Source organism: Antechinus flavipes, chromosome 5 (genome assembly GCF_016432865.1).
Source record: "Antechinus flavipes isolate AdamAnt ecotype Samford, QLD, Australia chromosome 5, AdamAnt_v2, whole genome shotgun sequence".
NCBI classification, from domain to species: Eukaryota; Metazoa; Chordata; class Mammalia; order Dasyuromorphia; family Dasyuridae; genus Antechinus; species Antechinus flavipes.
Window position 1 is genome coordinate 129,578,288 of NC_067402.1, and position 15,890 is coordinate 129,594,177.

The following is a 15,890-nucleotide window of genomic DNA, read 5'->3' on the forward strand; positions in this document are numbered from 1 at the left end:
GCCCTCCAACGGCCTTTGGCCTTGATGCCTTCGGAAAGCCTCAACAGGAGCAGCCCCCAGAGGGGAGGATGCAGTTTGTAGCAGCGGGCCTGACCAAATCTGACCAACTCTACCAAAAATATTCTAAAGATGACTCAAAGCAATTGCTTTCTGAAAATTATGAGGACCCCATATTTTCCAAATTATCCTTCTTCCGCCGGGCCGGCCCTTCTTTGTCTGTATTCCCCCTGTCTTTCGCAGTGTCTAGCACAGAGCAGTATGCAATAAATGCTTGCTGGAAACACCAAGAGTTAAGAGCACAGCCCTGTACAGCCCCGAATGAAGCAGACAGAAAATGAAGATGGATGATGATGGAGAAGAAGGGGATTTCAATATAGATTCCTCTGGGTGCGTATCTGCACAATTGATTTATCTTAGCTTGGAGGTGTCCACCCTTATTCAGACTTAGTCGCGAATGCCATCGCTGTGGAATCTGGGATTGTTTGACGGCGGACGGCAGCCCGAGAGAGCGGTAAGAAATGGGTACGTGGCAAGCGGCAGTCAGCTACATACCTGACACACTCTGTCGGTTTGAATCGGAATCCCCATTACTTGTATTTGAATTGCTCGGAGAGTTATTGTCTACCCCTCCCAGAAGGGGGCGCAAATGACTCACTGATACTTGCTCAATGAAAGATGTTCCGTACTTCCGAAAATACCACCATTCAAAAATCTGGAAAAGAAACAATAAAGTTCAATTGCAGAATTTCTATTTGTATTCCAAGGATTTTGCGATGCTTTCTAACTGTGTATTGATTCTCTTACAATCTGCATTTGTTATATATTTGAGTCTTAACAATGTTAATATTAACTGTTTAACATTGGTTAAAAAGGAAAAAAAAAGCTATATTAAGCAAAAAAAAAAAAAAAAAAAAGGGACCATATTTAGATCTAATATGCTCTTCCCCTAGATTCAAAAGTTTCTGACTAAAATGTTCATGGGTTGAGCTGCCACACATTAACAGACAGTCAATTTAAGGGAAAGAACTTTTAAAACATACTTTTTTTTACATCTAGGACAAACTGTAGAGATGGGCTAGAACTAAGAATTCAAAGATTTTTTATTTACACATTCAACTGCAGTAAAATTTGTATGAGTGCATGTGTAGAATTTGTTAACACAGTAAAAGTCCATGTACTAAAATTTGCTTTAAATAAAAACCCACCAGTTTCCTGGTTTATAAATCCACTAATTTATTATTGTACCCATGCATTACAAAAAGAAAACAAATTTCCTTAACAATAAATTTCCTAAATTGTATGCTGACAGACTGACCAGAGACTTCTTAACATCTGGGGCTCCAAGCCATCTTACCTACTCTATTTGGCTCCACTGAGAAAAATCCTCCTCCAATTTTTCTCTCTCAAAGTCAGTCTCTCTTTCTGTACCACCTGCTTTTCATTCCTCCTTTGCACAACAGGTGTTTGGTTTGGATTTAGTTCCCACCCATGTCCTAGCATTGGAATTCATTCCACAGTAGAAATTTAATAATACTCAAATGTATCTATAATTGGCTCTTGCAATATTTTCTTGGGGTGAACAAAATTTTCCATTTTTGCAAAAATCTCTTTACTCAAAAAAGACTTAGTCCAGAACAATTCACTTCATAAAAATGAGATTTCTGTTGAATACTCACAATAAAATATGCATTACTGAAAAGAAATGGTATTTTATTTCTAATCCTTTATATAGAGTCTCTAAAGAAGGTGAATAGTACTTATGTACTGGAAGATAATTTACAAAAAAAATTTCTAATCTTGTAATGGGAGTTCAATTTATGTTAAGTGCTCTATATATGTAAGGATATATGTACATGGCATGAATATTAAAAATCCAAATGACCACCTTATATATATAATTTTGGAAAAAGGAATGGAAGAGGAATATTTTTAAAGTTAATGAAATCATAAAGATATCTGATAAGAGGCTGAAGTAGCTCACCAAATCCCTGAGTTCTATAACTAAGAAATACTGCTTTAAGCATAGAACCATAAAAGGCCCTTTACTACACCCAAAAGGCTGAAGCAATTTAACATGAAGAAGGTTTGAGATTTTATAAGGTTGAAATTAAAAATTCCTGAAAATTTCCCCTACCCCTTCCTCCCCAAAGTCTAACTAAGAAAGGAAATACAGGGCCTCCACAACCTTACAACCTGGTATAAGATATCCACATGTTTTTTGTTAAATCTCAGGTTCTAGTCAGAGAAAAGTCACCGTTTCAAAACGAATTTTCATGGCACATTGAATGAATACATATTTAATATGCCTTGAGTTTTTTTCTCCCTGATACATAAACTACAAAATTTTCATAACAAATCTATATACAAGTAAACGATTTTTAGATATGTTGGTAACTTGATAGACTTGTCAACTGTCACAAAATAGATGACATGTCATTGTTTTTAATGACTTGTTTTCTCAGGTACTTTTACTAAATAAACCTACTGATCAGAGAAAAGCCAAAACATGCTATGTAATAAATGGACTGCACTACAAACAATTCAAGTAGCAACTCCATGGAAAGGGCTCAAATCCTAATCTCACCTCTTTTTCCCTGTACTAGATTTCCAATCACTTTGGACATTCTACCATTACCTCAAATTTAAAAGTGTCTAAACCTTAAATCATCTTTTTCTTTAATATTATCTCTCCCCCCTGACTCCCAGTTCTGTTAATGGCAATTCCAGTGCTTTCCCTCTGTTGATTATTTCCTATTTATCCTAGAGATAGCTTCTTTTGTTTTTATTTCTTTGCATTTTGTCTCCCATTCCTCAGCCCCACCCCTTTAGATTATAAGCTCCTTGAAGGCAGAAACTGGGTTTTATGCCTTTTTAGAGCCAGAACTTAGAACAGTACCTGGTATATAGTAAGTCCTTAATAAATCAACCTGTCAGGCAAACAGGTTCAAAAACTTGAGAACTATCATTTATTTCATCCTCTCTTCTTCTTTTCCTACATTTAATAAAGTACCTGCTTTGAATAAGGTTTTGAGTCAGTCACATGTTGACCTGCAAGTCCTGCAATTCACTAAAAATTCTAGTTCTTTTCCACAAGAAATGCTTTTTCAATGGTTCTCTTTGATAACTAAAGATATTTCTTGTGTAATTTTTCTTACATTTGTCCCTTCCTTTTCATTTCCAAAGCAACTGATTCCATTTACTTGAACTTAGCACTGCAATAACTTTTCTTTGCTCCCCCTCTTTTATTTCCAATTGATCTTACACATTGTTAGGAGATCTGTTATGGGCCAGAACCCTGTACTTGAAACAAGGATTCTTACAAGGTGTTAAGTCCGTGGAATTGATAATACAATGGTTATCTAATTTAGCATGGTGATTAATAAATAGTTCTCTAGTTCAGTACATGTACTTAGTACTTAATATAGTTCTAAAAGATTCACATCTATGATGATGTAATTAAAATAGAGCATATAAGCTGGGACAAGCTCAACCAGAGTCAGAGCCAGAGAAGACAAGAGGAATGGAGGCAGGAGCTCAAGCTCTCAGAGCCAAGGAGAGGAATTCATTCCATCTCACACCACTGTAGTGGCTGGCCTCCTGCACTTCCCCCACTGAGACCAAGGCGGGTCTGAAAGACTCTCCAGAAAGCCCCAGGCAAGGAGACAATAAAGAATCTGGACTTTATCTCTGGCTATTCTTGTGGTGATTAATTTACTGAAACAAAGGCTGCTCCAAGACCTCCAGAAAACCAACAAGAACATTACAGAGATCCACCTTTCTAAAACATCAGTTTCATCCCCACAAAGCCTTGTTCAATGGCTCCCCATTGCCTTTAAGTATGAGTACAAACTCCCACAGCCTGCCACTTAAGAATCCTCTTTAATTTTTTTTTAACTTGAACTCCCTACTAAATTACAACACTACATATAAGCAACACCAGTCAAACTAATCCATTCAAAGAACCATTAAAACTTCAAGGTTGAAATGACATCTTGGAGCATTCTAAGCCAATCCCTACATGAAAAGTGGTTCCCTCTATATAATCTCCAACAAAATTCAACTGCTGCTTCATAATCTTCATTAAAAGGGAACTCTTTATATTAGAGAAAGTTAAATAGGGTGGTACAGGGACCCAGAATCATGTCATAGGACAATCCATTAAGAAACACAAAGAATTATATTTACCTAAAGAGGCAGGACTTAGGAGAGGAACAAATCTCTTAGCCGAAGGACTGCCAGATGGAATAAAAATCAGATTTATTTTGCTTGGCCCCAAAGGAAATAAATAATACTTAGTGGATGGAGAAATTCAAGAGCATTGATTTCAACTTAATATAAGGAAGAACTGTCCAAATAGTAGAGTGATCCCAAAATGTTCTACCTAAAATGTGGTGTCCAGAACTAAATACACTGCCCCAGGGATAGTCTGACTAGCACAGGATACAATCAGGACTATCACCTTCATCAGGACTATCACCTTCATCATTCTTAACATTAACCCTTTTATCAATCAACTTTTTAGCAGGCATGTCATATACTAGATAATATATATCGGCTCATACATTCAACCCTTTTTCACATGAATTTTTTATCCCTCACCCTCTCACCCAATCCTAAATCACTGTCCTTTGTTGTTATTGTTATTCTAAGGACAAAGCTTTAAAATTAAATTTAAAGTCCTATTCTGAAAGATTATCATGGTGTAGAGGTGATTTGAGTTCTTGAAGCATGAGCTTAAACCTTGGAAAGGCTCTGAGTACATAAAGTTAGCCATGAACTGATAAAGTTTAAATTTCAGTGACCCATGAAACAGATAAAAACACATATAAAAATGAAACAGTTCTGTGTGGTCCCTAACCACTGATGAAGCAGGTAGCTAGGTGATAAAATGGATAAAATGCTGGCTCAAGACTCAGGAAGAGCTCCCTCCGCAGACACTTAATAGCTTTTCGGATCTTGGACAAGTCACTGAACCAGACAACTTCTATTTCCTTATCTCTAAAATGAGAATAATAATACCATTTACTTAGCAGGGTTGTTATGAGGATAGAATGAGATAACATTTGTAAAGTGCTTTGAAAACCTTAAAACACAACATAAATGCCAGCTAATGTTATGTGTATAATTGACATTGGTGAAAGATTAAAAAAGCAGCCAAAAGGCACTGAAAATCATGAATGTTTTAGACATTGAAAAATCTGTAATTGATAGTAATAATAATGATAATGATAACAATAACAATAATAGCAGTTTTAACATTTGCAAAGTGCTTCACAAATATTTTATCTTTATCCCAACCTTGGGAAGTAGTGTACTTTTATACCTCTTTAACAGATAAGAATATCAAGATTCAGGGAGGTTAAATGAGTACATGAGGCAAAATTTGAGCTCAGCTCTTCTGAATCTACTCTATCTACCACTGACAGAGTGTCCTTGGCAGACACTGAAATGTTTTGTGACTAAAATGGAGAAGTTCTGAAGAGGGGAGGGTCTGGAGGAAAGAAAATTAGTCTGAATTGGGCATAACGTGTTTGAGATAGGGAGAAGTAATATTCTAAATCCTTCTCCCATGCAAGTTGAACTAGTCTCTATCCCATTCCCCCAGTTCCTCCAATAAAAGGTACTGAATGAGAGAGCTGGTCAGCTCAGGAATAAAGGGTCAGGATGCTAACAGTGTATCCTGGTCTCCTAAATACAACTCCTCCAAGCCACAGGAGTTCTCTGAGGCTTGGTCTTGTCAAAAGTTCTTCCAGTTCTAAATTCTGTAATCTTTGCCATAGAAGTAGGGAATTATCATTATAGTCTAGCACCTTCCTATGATAAGGAATAGAGACTTGCCCAGGATTACAGGCAAGGATCATATCAAAGGTGCCAGATGACAAAATGATGTCAAAAGTCTATCCAGCTCTAAATCCTGTCATCTCTGCCAAGTAGAGAAGAATAATTTATCAGGCACCTATGTGTTGGCCACTCAGACACTAGGGATACAAAACAAACAAACAATCTCTACCTGCAAACTGTATTCTCATGAAAGAAGAATTATGTATGTGCACATGCATGTATGCATGTATAAGCATGTGTGTATAAAATATACATATATACAGAACAAATATAAAGAGAATAATAAAAATTAATTAGATGAGAAGTTTGGAAGGGAAGGAAAATCATCACCTGAGCTGGAGCTATGCCTCAAAGAAAGAGAAGGAGGTGGAGGTGAGGACAGAGTGCATTCCAGATACTGAACCCATGCAAAGGCATGGAGATGGAAATCATGGCTTCTGTGAAGAAGAAAATGTCAGGCTGGCCAGAACAGAATATAAGATAAGAAATAATGGCCCAGAGACTAGAAAGACAAGTGGAATCTAGACTGGATAGGGATTTAAAAAGGTAAACTGAGGAACTGATATTCTATCTTAGAATTAACAGGGAACCAGTGAAGTTTACTGAGGGAGAAGAGCGACATGATGAGATGGGCATTCAAGGAAAATGTCTTTAGCAGCAGTGTGAAGAACCAACTGGGAGGCCATTATAAGAATCTAAGTAAGGAATGATTAGAATCTGAGCTGTATGAGTAGAAAGAATGTGAGAGATGTTATAAATATAGAAACAACAAGATTTAGTGTAGGACAGGGTATGTGGGATGAAAAAAAAGTGAAGAGCTGAGAATAATGTGGAGATTGGCAGGATGGAGGGGCCTTTGATAGATATAAAAAAAGATTGGAAGAGGGGAAGGTTTGGGGGAACCCAGTTTTGGCTAAGTTAATTTTGAAAGGTATGGGAAAATATCTTCACCCCCGCCCTCATACAAATTAGACTAGTTTTCCATTTTTCTGCTTTTTCTTAGAAAGTACAGATTGAGAAAGCTGGTTGGTTCAGGGATGAAGGCTGCTGACAGCACCCTCAGGTCATCTGAGTACAAAGCAGCTTCATAATATCTTTGATTCTTTGGGAAAGGATGAGGAAGTTCCATTCAGTGTATCAATCTGAGGTGTCCCCAGTGTCTATCCTTACTGAGTACCTTTTCCCTGCTATACTTAAATAAATCTCCTTTGGATAGCAATTAAATGATCTATACAGATCTCACGTTTCAATATCAAACGTAAACTACCGGATGACTGGTCTGAGGAAGACCAGCCCAGAAGATGTTTCATTCAGTATGAAATGTCCAACAGGCGACTGGTGGCATGTGACTAAAACCCAGGAGATATGCTGGAGCTAGATATATAGACCTGTCAATCATCTACATAAAGATGAAGTTAAACCTTGGGGAGCTGATGAAGCAACCAAGAGAAAAAGTGGTTAGGGAGAACTGGGACAAAACTGTAGGAAACTTCCAGAGTTAGGAGTAAGATACAGATTGATATTCCACCAAAGGAGATAAAGCAGCAGTCAGGCAGGCAGAAGGAGAATCATGAGAGGGTAGTATCAAGAAGACACAGAAAAGAAGGGTATCTAGGAGAAAAAAGTGACCAACAGTGTCAAATGCAGCAGATAACCCAAGAAGAGTGAGGTCTTTAAAAAGGCCATCAGATTTTGGCAACTAAGAGAACACTAGTACCTTGAAAGCAACCGATTTATTACAATAACCACATCGTAAGCCAAATCACAAAAAAGGTGTAAGGAATAATGAAGTGGAATTATTAAGTGGAGACAACTTTTTCAAGGAGTTTGGCTGTGAAAGGAAGAGGAGATATGGAATGGTAGCTTGAGGAGATGGTAGATTCTAATGAAGGCTTGGTTTTTTGTTTGTTTGTTTTTTATTTTTTAATAGGGAGACTTGGGCATGAAGTTAGCAGGAAAGGAAACAATCGAAAATGAGAGGTTGGAAACTTGGGAAGGAGGGAAGATGACTGAGGTTACCATCTCCTATAGTGGACAGGAGAGAGACATAGAGCAGATCTACTAATGTTCCATAGTGGCTCTCAATCTTTTAGTGTCATGGAACATGCTTTGTCAATCTGGTGAAGTCTATGCCTGCTCCACTTCTCAGAATAATGATTTTAAAATACATAGGAATCCAAAATCAACAATTATTTTAAAATAGGCATCTATATTTATCTATCTATATTTTAAATCTCAAGAACTTTTGTTCTACAGTGATTTATGCTTCTCAGTGAAGATAAGTCTATCACATTTGGAGCCTATCTTCTATCTACCAGATGAGACAAAATGGCAATGGCATCTGACAAAATAAAAACGTAAGGTTGAAGTTAAATGAATATATCTATGATAGAAGCAAGACAAGTTTAAATCTTTTAAATCTTAAAACAAAAGAAAATTTCAAAAGATTCTAACTAGTAGGTATTTTAAAGCAATTAACATCAATAAGCACTGACTCAAATAATACTTTGCCATGATTATACAATCCTTATAAAAATGAACTATGTACAAATGGAGAGTATTAACGATCAAAATATAAGAAGGGAACAGAATTCCATAGACAATTCATTGATGAAAATCCAAGAAGAGCACAGGACTTCCCGGTTCCAGACAATTTTTTTCAGCCAACCTCTTCAAATACTAATTCCATTAAAAGGTAAAAAAGAATATAAAGTTCCACTATGTCTGTTATTTACTGATCTCCAACAAGTGTTTGATTCAATATAACAAAATGAGGACTTCAAAGGTCGCCTCAAATAATATATCTTCCCCATATATGTCAAAATATACAAGAGTTTATGATAGAAACACAGGAGCTGGCTAATGAAATTTGTCCCTGTACCCAATTCCCAAGAGAAATAACCAAGATAATTGGTGAATGCATAATCCCAGAGGAATATTGATGAAGGAACCAGAGAAACTATACCAATCTCAATGTTGGTCTGAGTTTGGATTGCTTATAAATATATTCACATATGAGTTTTAGCTCCTTTTGGATAAGCTATCATCCATAAAAATATGGATTTTTGCTTACCCGGAAGTGTTGTATTTACAAAATATTACTAAGCATCTTGTTTAATCCTGAGTTCAAAAGCCTGGGTCTCTAAGACACTTGTATCCATCCTGAGAATACCTGGTAAATTCCTTTGTTTACATGTGATATAACTTATTATCTCAGAATCAGGACCCATTCACTCAAGCAAGAGTGGCTACAATTAGGAAGGTTTTGGAGTCAGCTCCTATAGGAACACTGTCAATTGTTTAATTGTAGACATTTATACCTGGAAATCAGGAAAAATTACAAATCAGGTTGAATCATTCTTATAGTGCTACTTTAGGTTTAAGAAAGTAATGAAGAAAATGTTAGAAATTAAAATTTAACTTAAAAGTATATCATGTGCCTAAAAAGTTATCAAATTGTGCATACCCTTTGATCCAGCAGTGCTACTACTGGGCTTATAACTCAAAGAGATACTAAAGAAGGGAAAGGGACCTGTATGTGCCAAAATGTTTGTGGCAGCCCTGTTTGTAGTGGCTAGAAGCTGGAAAATGAAAGAATGCCCATCAATTGGAGAATGGTTGGGTAAATTGTGATATATGAATGTTATGGAATATTATTGTTCTGTAAGAAATGACCAGCAGGATGAATAGAGAGAGGGTTGGAGAGACTTACATGAACTGATGCTGAGTGAAATGAGCAGAACCAGGAGATCATTATATACCTCAACAATGATACTGTATGAGGATGTATTCTGATGGAAGTGGATCTCTTTGATAAAGAGAGCTAATTCAGTTTCAAATGATCAAGGATGGACAGAAGCAGCTACACCCAAAGAAAGAACACTGGGAAATGAATATAAACAGCTTGCATTTTTGTTTTTCTTCCCAGATTATTTTTACCTTCTGAATCCAATTCTCCCTGTGCAAGAAAAGAACTGTTCGGTTCTGCACACATATATTGTATCTAGGATATACTGCGACATATCTAACATATATAGGACTGCTTGCCATCTGGGGGAAGGGGTGGAGGGAGAGAGGGGAAAAATTGGAACAGAAGTGAGTGCAAGGGATAATGTTGTAAAAAATTACCCTGGCATGGGTTCTGTCAATAAAAAGTTATTTTTAAAAAAAAGAAATATGAAATATGAAAAGCAGAAATGTTGGCCTTTCCTGAATTATTTAGAACAGGTTTCACTCTAACATCTTAAAGTTATTAAAATTTTATTTTGGCTTAGGACAGTACAAAAATTCCTCATTGCAAATTTTAAATATATGTGTGTGTGCATGTAAAAAATATTTTTTGCAGATTTGGAAGAAAATTAAATAAATTACAAAAGTCATCATTTTCCTCTGGATAACAAAGGAAAAAAATGTTTGCAAAAACAAAAAGAAAAATATATCATGAATACATTTTTCTCAGAAAGCTAGCTGCTAAACATTTATCAGAATATTTTTACTTATAATGTTCATTATGTACCTATGTTTTTGTGACATATATAAATAATAGTTAAGTAAGTTCATTATACGGTTAGTGTCTCTGTTTCCTTCAAATCCCTAATTAAACTGGATCACAAATATTTACATAGGAAGTCTGATAGGTATTGGGGGGTGGGATTTCTACCCAAAGTTCAAGAAGGATTTTCCATTGTTGATAAACTTTAAATGTTCCTTTTAGTAGATGACATTATACTAAATGCACAGAAGCTCAAAATACTCTGAAGAATCCTTAGTGAAATCCAGTCATTTGAAAGAGATTAGATTGGGAAACGAATGTGAACTATCTGCATTTTTGTTTTTCTTCCCGGGTTATTTATACCTTCTGAATCCAATTCTCCCTGTGCAACAAGAGAACTGTTCGGTTCTGCAAACATATATTGTATCTAGGATATACTGCAACATATCCAACATATATAGGACTGCTTGCCATCTAGGGGAGGGAGTGGAGGGAGGGAGGGGAAAAATCGGAACAGAAGCGAGTGCAAGGGATAATGTAAAAAAATTACCCTGGCATGGATTCTGTCAGTATAAAGTAATTATTAAATAAAAATTAAAAAAAAAGAGAGATTAGATTAAATATTCACATGGGAAAAACAAAGAGGATTAAAAAAACAAACAAACAAACATATATATTGTCTAGATTGCAACTTGCAGTAGGATAGACATTATGCTGAATCAGGGCATTAGTAGGTCCATCTTGGATAAGTATTTTAGGTGGACAATGATTTACACCAAGAATGGAAAAGGAATATATTGGGTTGGATCACATTTGGGAAACTGCACAATGCTTTTAATAATGCCATACTATTTGCTGTTATAAAAGATTACCTTTTTTTAACACTAATATTCTCCTAGTAGTGTTATACAATACCAATCAAGGAACATAACAGTATGCAAAGAATCAGAATTACAGGGAAAAATTAAAAGGTCAAAGGAAAGATGCATGCAAGATTTAAATGGGAGTATAACATATAAGAAAAAATATATATAAATTACCAGAAAAGAGTACACAGGATAAAGTAAAGAGGGCAATGGATTTGAAGTCATTAGGATCATGGCAAACTCACTTCATCTTGGAATTCTTTAGTTTCTTCAAATGAAAAAAGACAGCTAGTTTCAATGTTATCTAAGGTCCTTTTCAATCCTAAATTTTTGGTCCTTAAGACACAGCCAGTTAAGGTGCAATACCTAGCAAATACCTCAACATCAGATTTGAATATTCTCTCTATTAGAGAGAATGTTTTCTCATCCTGGGTGTCTCGTGTCCATCCTATCCAATAAATCCTCTATGGGAGATCATTCCAGCTAGAAGAGACTCTTTTTTTTAGATCAACCAACAGACATTTATTAAGCAATTGTTAGGTGCCAGACTAAGGTCTCTTGACAGTATATGGGTATGTGTGCAGTATGCATATTTTCCACCTGTCATCCCTACTCTTATTTGGCTAGCCAACATCTTTTCTGGTCACATACTTCTGCTTTCTGGGGGAATACTCAGAGAGAATTTCATTAATTCTTTACTGGAAGTATTCCTAATGACTCCAAATGAAAGCAAATGCTATCTTCTATATCTAGAATTGGAAAATGTTTTCAAGGGTGACCTGCTCTGTATGAAAAATGTTACTAATAATCCGATAATAATTCCAAAGAGAGGAAAACTGGAGGTGATATAGAATTGACTTCTTGCTTCTCTTAACAATTTTCACTGTTTCCAAATGTTGGTATGCCTCTGTATGTGCCTATACTATTCAGATACAACATTAAAAATCACAGGACTGTTTCCAAAGAATAAAAATGGATCTGCATGCATTCCAGTAGTGTTTGACAGAGAAAGCAAAGAATCTAGTGGTAAGCCTTTAACATCATTGTGTGGTAAAAGAAAGACCTGAAATGACTACAGTATAGAGAAATGAGACTGTAAATCTTTTTAACTATTTCATTTGAAAGTTTACATTTTTTTGTTTGTTTGTAGCAGCCCTGTTTGTAATGGCTAGAAACTAAAATTGAATGGATGTCCATCAATTGGAGAATGGCTGAGTAAATTGTGGTATATGAATGTTATGGAATATTATTGTTCTGTAAGAAATGATCAGCAGGATGAATACAGAGAGGCTTGGAGAGACTTACATGAACTGATGCTAAGTGAGATGAGCAGAACCAGGAGATCATTATACACTTCAACAACAAGACTATACGAAGATCAACTCTAATAGAAGTGGTTATCTTCGGCAATGAGAGGATCCAAATCAGTTCCATTGATCAGTGATGAACAACTACACTCAGAGAAAGAACACTGGGAAATGAGTGTGGACTGCTTGCATTTTTGTTTTTCTTCCCAGGTTTTTACCTTTCTAAATCTGACTTTTCTTGTGCAACAAGAGAACTGTATAAATATGTACACATATATTGTACTTTACATGTATTTTAGATATTGTAACTTTAGATATACATGTTTAACATGTATGAGACTGCTTGCCATCTAGGGGAGGGGGTGGAGGGAAGGAAGGGAAAAGTTGGAGCAGAAGTGAGTGCAAGGGTCAATGTTGAAAAATTACTCATGCATATGTTCTGTCAATAAAAAGCTATAATTAAAAACAAAAACAAAAAAAAAGTTTACTTTTTTATGCTTTGTGTTGCTGTGTAATTTTTGTACTCTTGGCAGCTAGTTTTTTAATCTAAAAAATTTGGGGAATATTGTTTAATGTTTTGATTTTATGATGGTGAAGTTTATGTTCAGTGTTTTGTCAATTAATATTATATGCTTCTAATAAAAGCAACCGAAAAGCCACCTCTTTCCAAAAACAAAAAGAATCTAGTGATGAGGTTTGAGGGTTGTCACTGAAATTTTGAATGAAAGTATATTTCCTATCAGGAGAAGCAGTTCCTGGGTCAGCTCAATAGAACACTGGATACAGCGCTGACCCTCAGGAGGACTGAAGTTCAAATTTGGGCTCAGATACTAAATACTTAACTAGCCATGTGATCTGGAGGAGGAGGAGGAGGAAGAGCAGGAGGAGGAGGAAGAAGAGGAAGAAGAAGAGGAAGAAGAAGAGGAAGAAGAAGAGGAAGAAGAAGAGGAAGAAGAAGAGGAAGAAGAAGAGGAAGAAGAGGAAGAAGAAGAGGAAGAAGAAGAGGAAGAAGAGGAAGAAGAGGAAGAAGAAGAAGAAGAAGAAGAAGAAGAGAAGAAGAAGAAGAAGAAGAAGAGGAAGAAGAAGAAGAAGAAGAGGAAGAAGAAGAAGAAGAAGAAGAAGAAGAAGAAGAAGAAGAAGAAGAAGAGGAAGAAGAAGAAGAAGAAGAAGAAGAAGAAGAAGAGGAAGAGAAGAAGAGGAAGAAGAAGAAGAAGAAGAAGAAGAAGAAGAAGAAGAAGAGGAAGAAGAGGAAGAAGAGGAAGAAGAAGAGAAGAAGAAGAGGAAGAGGAGGAAGAAGAGAAGAAGAGGAGAAGAAGAGGAAGAAGAAGAGGAAGAAGAGGAAGAAGAAGAGGAAGAAGAGGAAGAAGAGGAAGAAGAGAAGAAGAAGAAGAAGAAGAAGAAGAAGAAGAAGAGAAGAAGAAGAAGAAGAAGAAGAAGAAGAGAAGAAGAAGAAGAAGAAGAAGAAGAAGAAGAAGAAGAAGAAGAAGAAGAAGAAGAAGAAGAAGAAGAAGTAGTAGTAGTTCTTGACCATTGATTAAACTCTCTACTTTAGGAAAATCACCAAGTCTAGAAAAGGGATCATTATTAAGATCCTATCAGTCTACTTGCAATCATATGCAACCAGATATTTCTAAAATGGACTGAATTTTTCCTAGCTATTGATAATGATTATAGTCTTCTTCTCTCTCACTTGAACTTCATGTTCTTCATATAATTATTTCCAGAATTCTATATATCAATCAAATATATTTCCTGGTACATGTAGAAAAATATTTCAGGCATTCCTTCTGAGTAATTAACTTCCCATTTATTCCCAAAAGACTAAAATGATTCTCACCTCCCAAAATTGTTGATCTCTTTCCTAGGACTTCTTTCTTAAGAACTAAAATGAATGATACCAGTGGGTATAATTACAGTGAATGGGGGAGATCAAAGAGAGGGGAAATATGAAACTTCCCTTCAGTGTCCTATGAGCTAACACTAACCCATAACAGGAAAGAATGCCAAAGGGACACCAGCTGGGTAAGTCTGTGAAAATGTATCTGGGAGTGAATAGCTTCCAGAAAGGATAGAAGATTCTCTACGAACAATAGATAAGCTTTTGAAGAAGACAGGAGCGTCAATGTTAAAAGTCAGCAACTGACAATGACAATAGAGTGCAGTGTGAAGCAGACTGGACTTGTGATCAGGAGGGCCTAGATTCAAGTTCCGATTTGAATGCCAACTAGCTGAGTGATCCTGGATAAGTCTGAACCTCATTCCTTCATCAATAAGTAGGGATAATAGCATGAGGTATTAGGTAGTACAGTGAATCAAGCAAAGAAGCCAGAAGCCTACTTCAGATCCTAGTTGTGTGGGCCAGTCATTTAACCCTCACCTATAAAAGGGGAACAATAATAGTATTTAGCTCCCATGGTTTATGAGGCTAAAATGAGATGTTATTTATAAAGTGCTTACAAACTTTAATGCATTATGTGAAATGCCAACATTAATTTTTATTGCTGTTTTTGTTATTATTAGCAGAACCTACCTTACAAGATTGTTCTGGAAGAAACATTTACTTAACCCTAAGGACTCATTTAGAAATGTAAGTTATTATAAGAAATAGCAGTTCACAAGCAACTTTCCCCTTTCTAACCCTTACTTTTTAAGCCATGTTTGTATTTTTTTTTTTTTAATTCCTTGAATTTTTTTTTTTTTAAGAGATGTAAGATAGTTGTCTAATGGGTCCAAGTCTGCTGTGCTAAGCCTCAGTTCCATTCTCCTCAGTTCCCAGCTCCCTAAAATGAGGTCATATCTATTGCTCCAAAACGGGTTCCCTGATTCCTTATCCACTCCCAGCCACCTGGTGCCCAAGGTTCTGGGGGGAAGAGGGAGAAGGAGAGACAGGGAGAGAAGGAAGAAGGCACTGAGGAGGAAAGAGGGACAATAAAGAAGACATGCTTGTGATACAAGCTTGAACAAAGACCCAAGAGCTGAAATTTCTAGCAAAAATTTTCCTATTAGAGCATTAATTATTATAGACTTACATGATGCAAAATAATGTAGTATATATTCTGCCTATTCTCGTTAGCTCAAGGTATCATAGATGCGCTCTAGGTTAACTAAACCAAAACAAAACACACTTCAGCATTTTAGAAACTATTTTTAAAGATTCCTATTTTTTTAAAAAAGAAAAATTAAATCATTATTATTCAAATGCCTTCCTTTTTTCTTCACCTAGTTCTTTAGGCCTATTGCTTGGAAAGATATTTTTGTTTGGTCTGGCCCAATAAACTACTAAACACATCAGATCACAGAGCTACAGCTAGAATATTAGAGATCATTTAGTCCAATCCTCTCGAAATAAGTCTTGGACTGAGAAGGAAGTCTGGACCCTTATTC

General features: G+C 36.1%; 1 protein-coding gene across 6 annotated transcripts in view; it reads right to left on the reverse strand.

Moving 5' to 3' along the window:
* ST7 (suppression of tumorigenicity 7) overlaps nucleotides 1-15,890 on the reverse strand; it is a 288,256-nt gene that overhangs the window by 118,306 nt on the left and 154,060 nt on the right. For all 6 annotated transcript variants that reach the window (XM_052001658.1, XM_052001656.1, XM_052001657.1 and 3 more), the window contains one exon: nucleotides 553-712. In XM_052001658.1, the coding sequence (XP_051857618.1) occupies nucleotides 553-712 (160 nt within the window). The remainder of the gene's footprint in view (nucleotides 1-552; nucleotides 713-15,890) is intronic.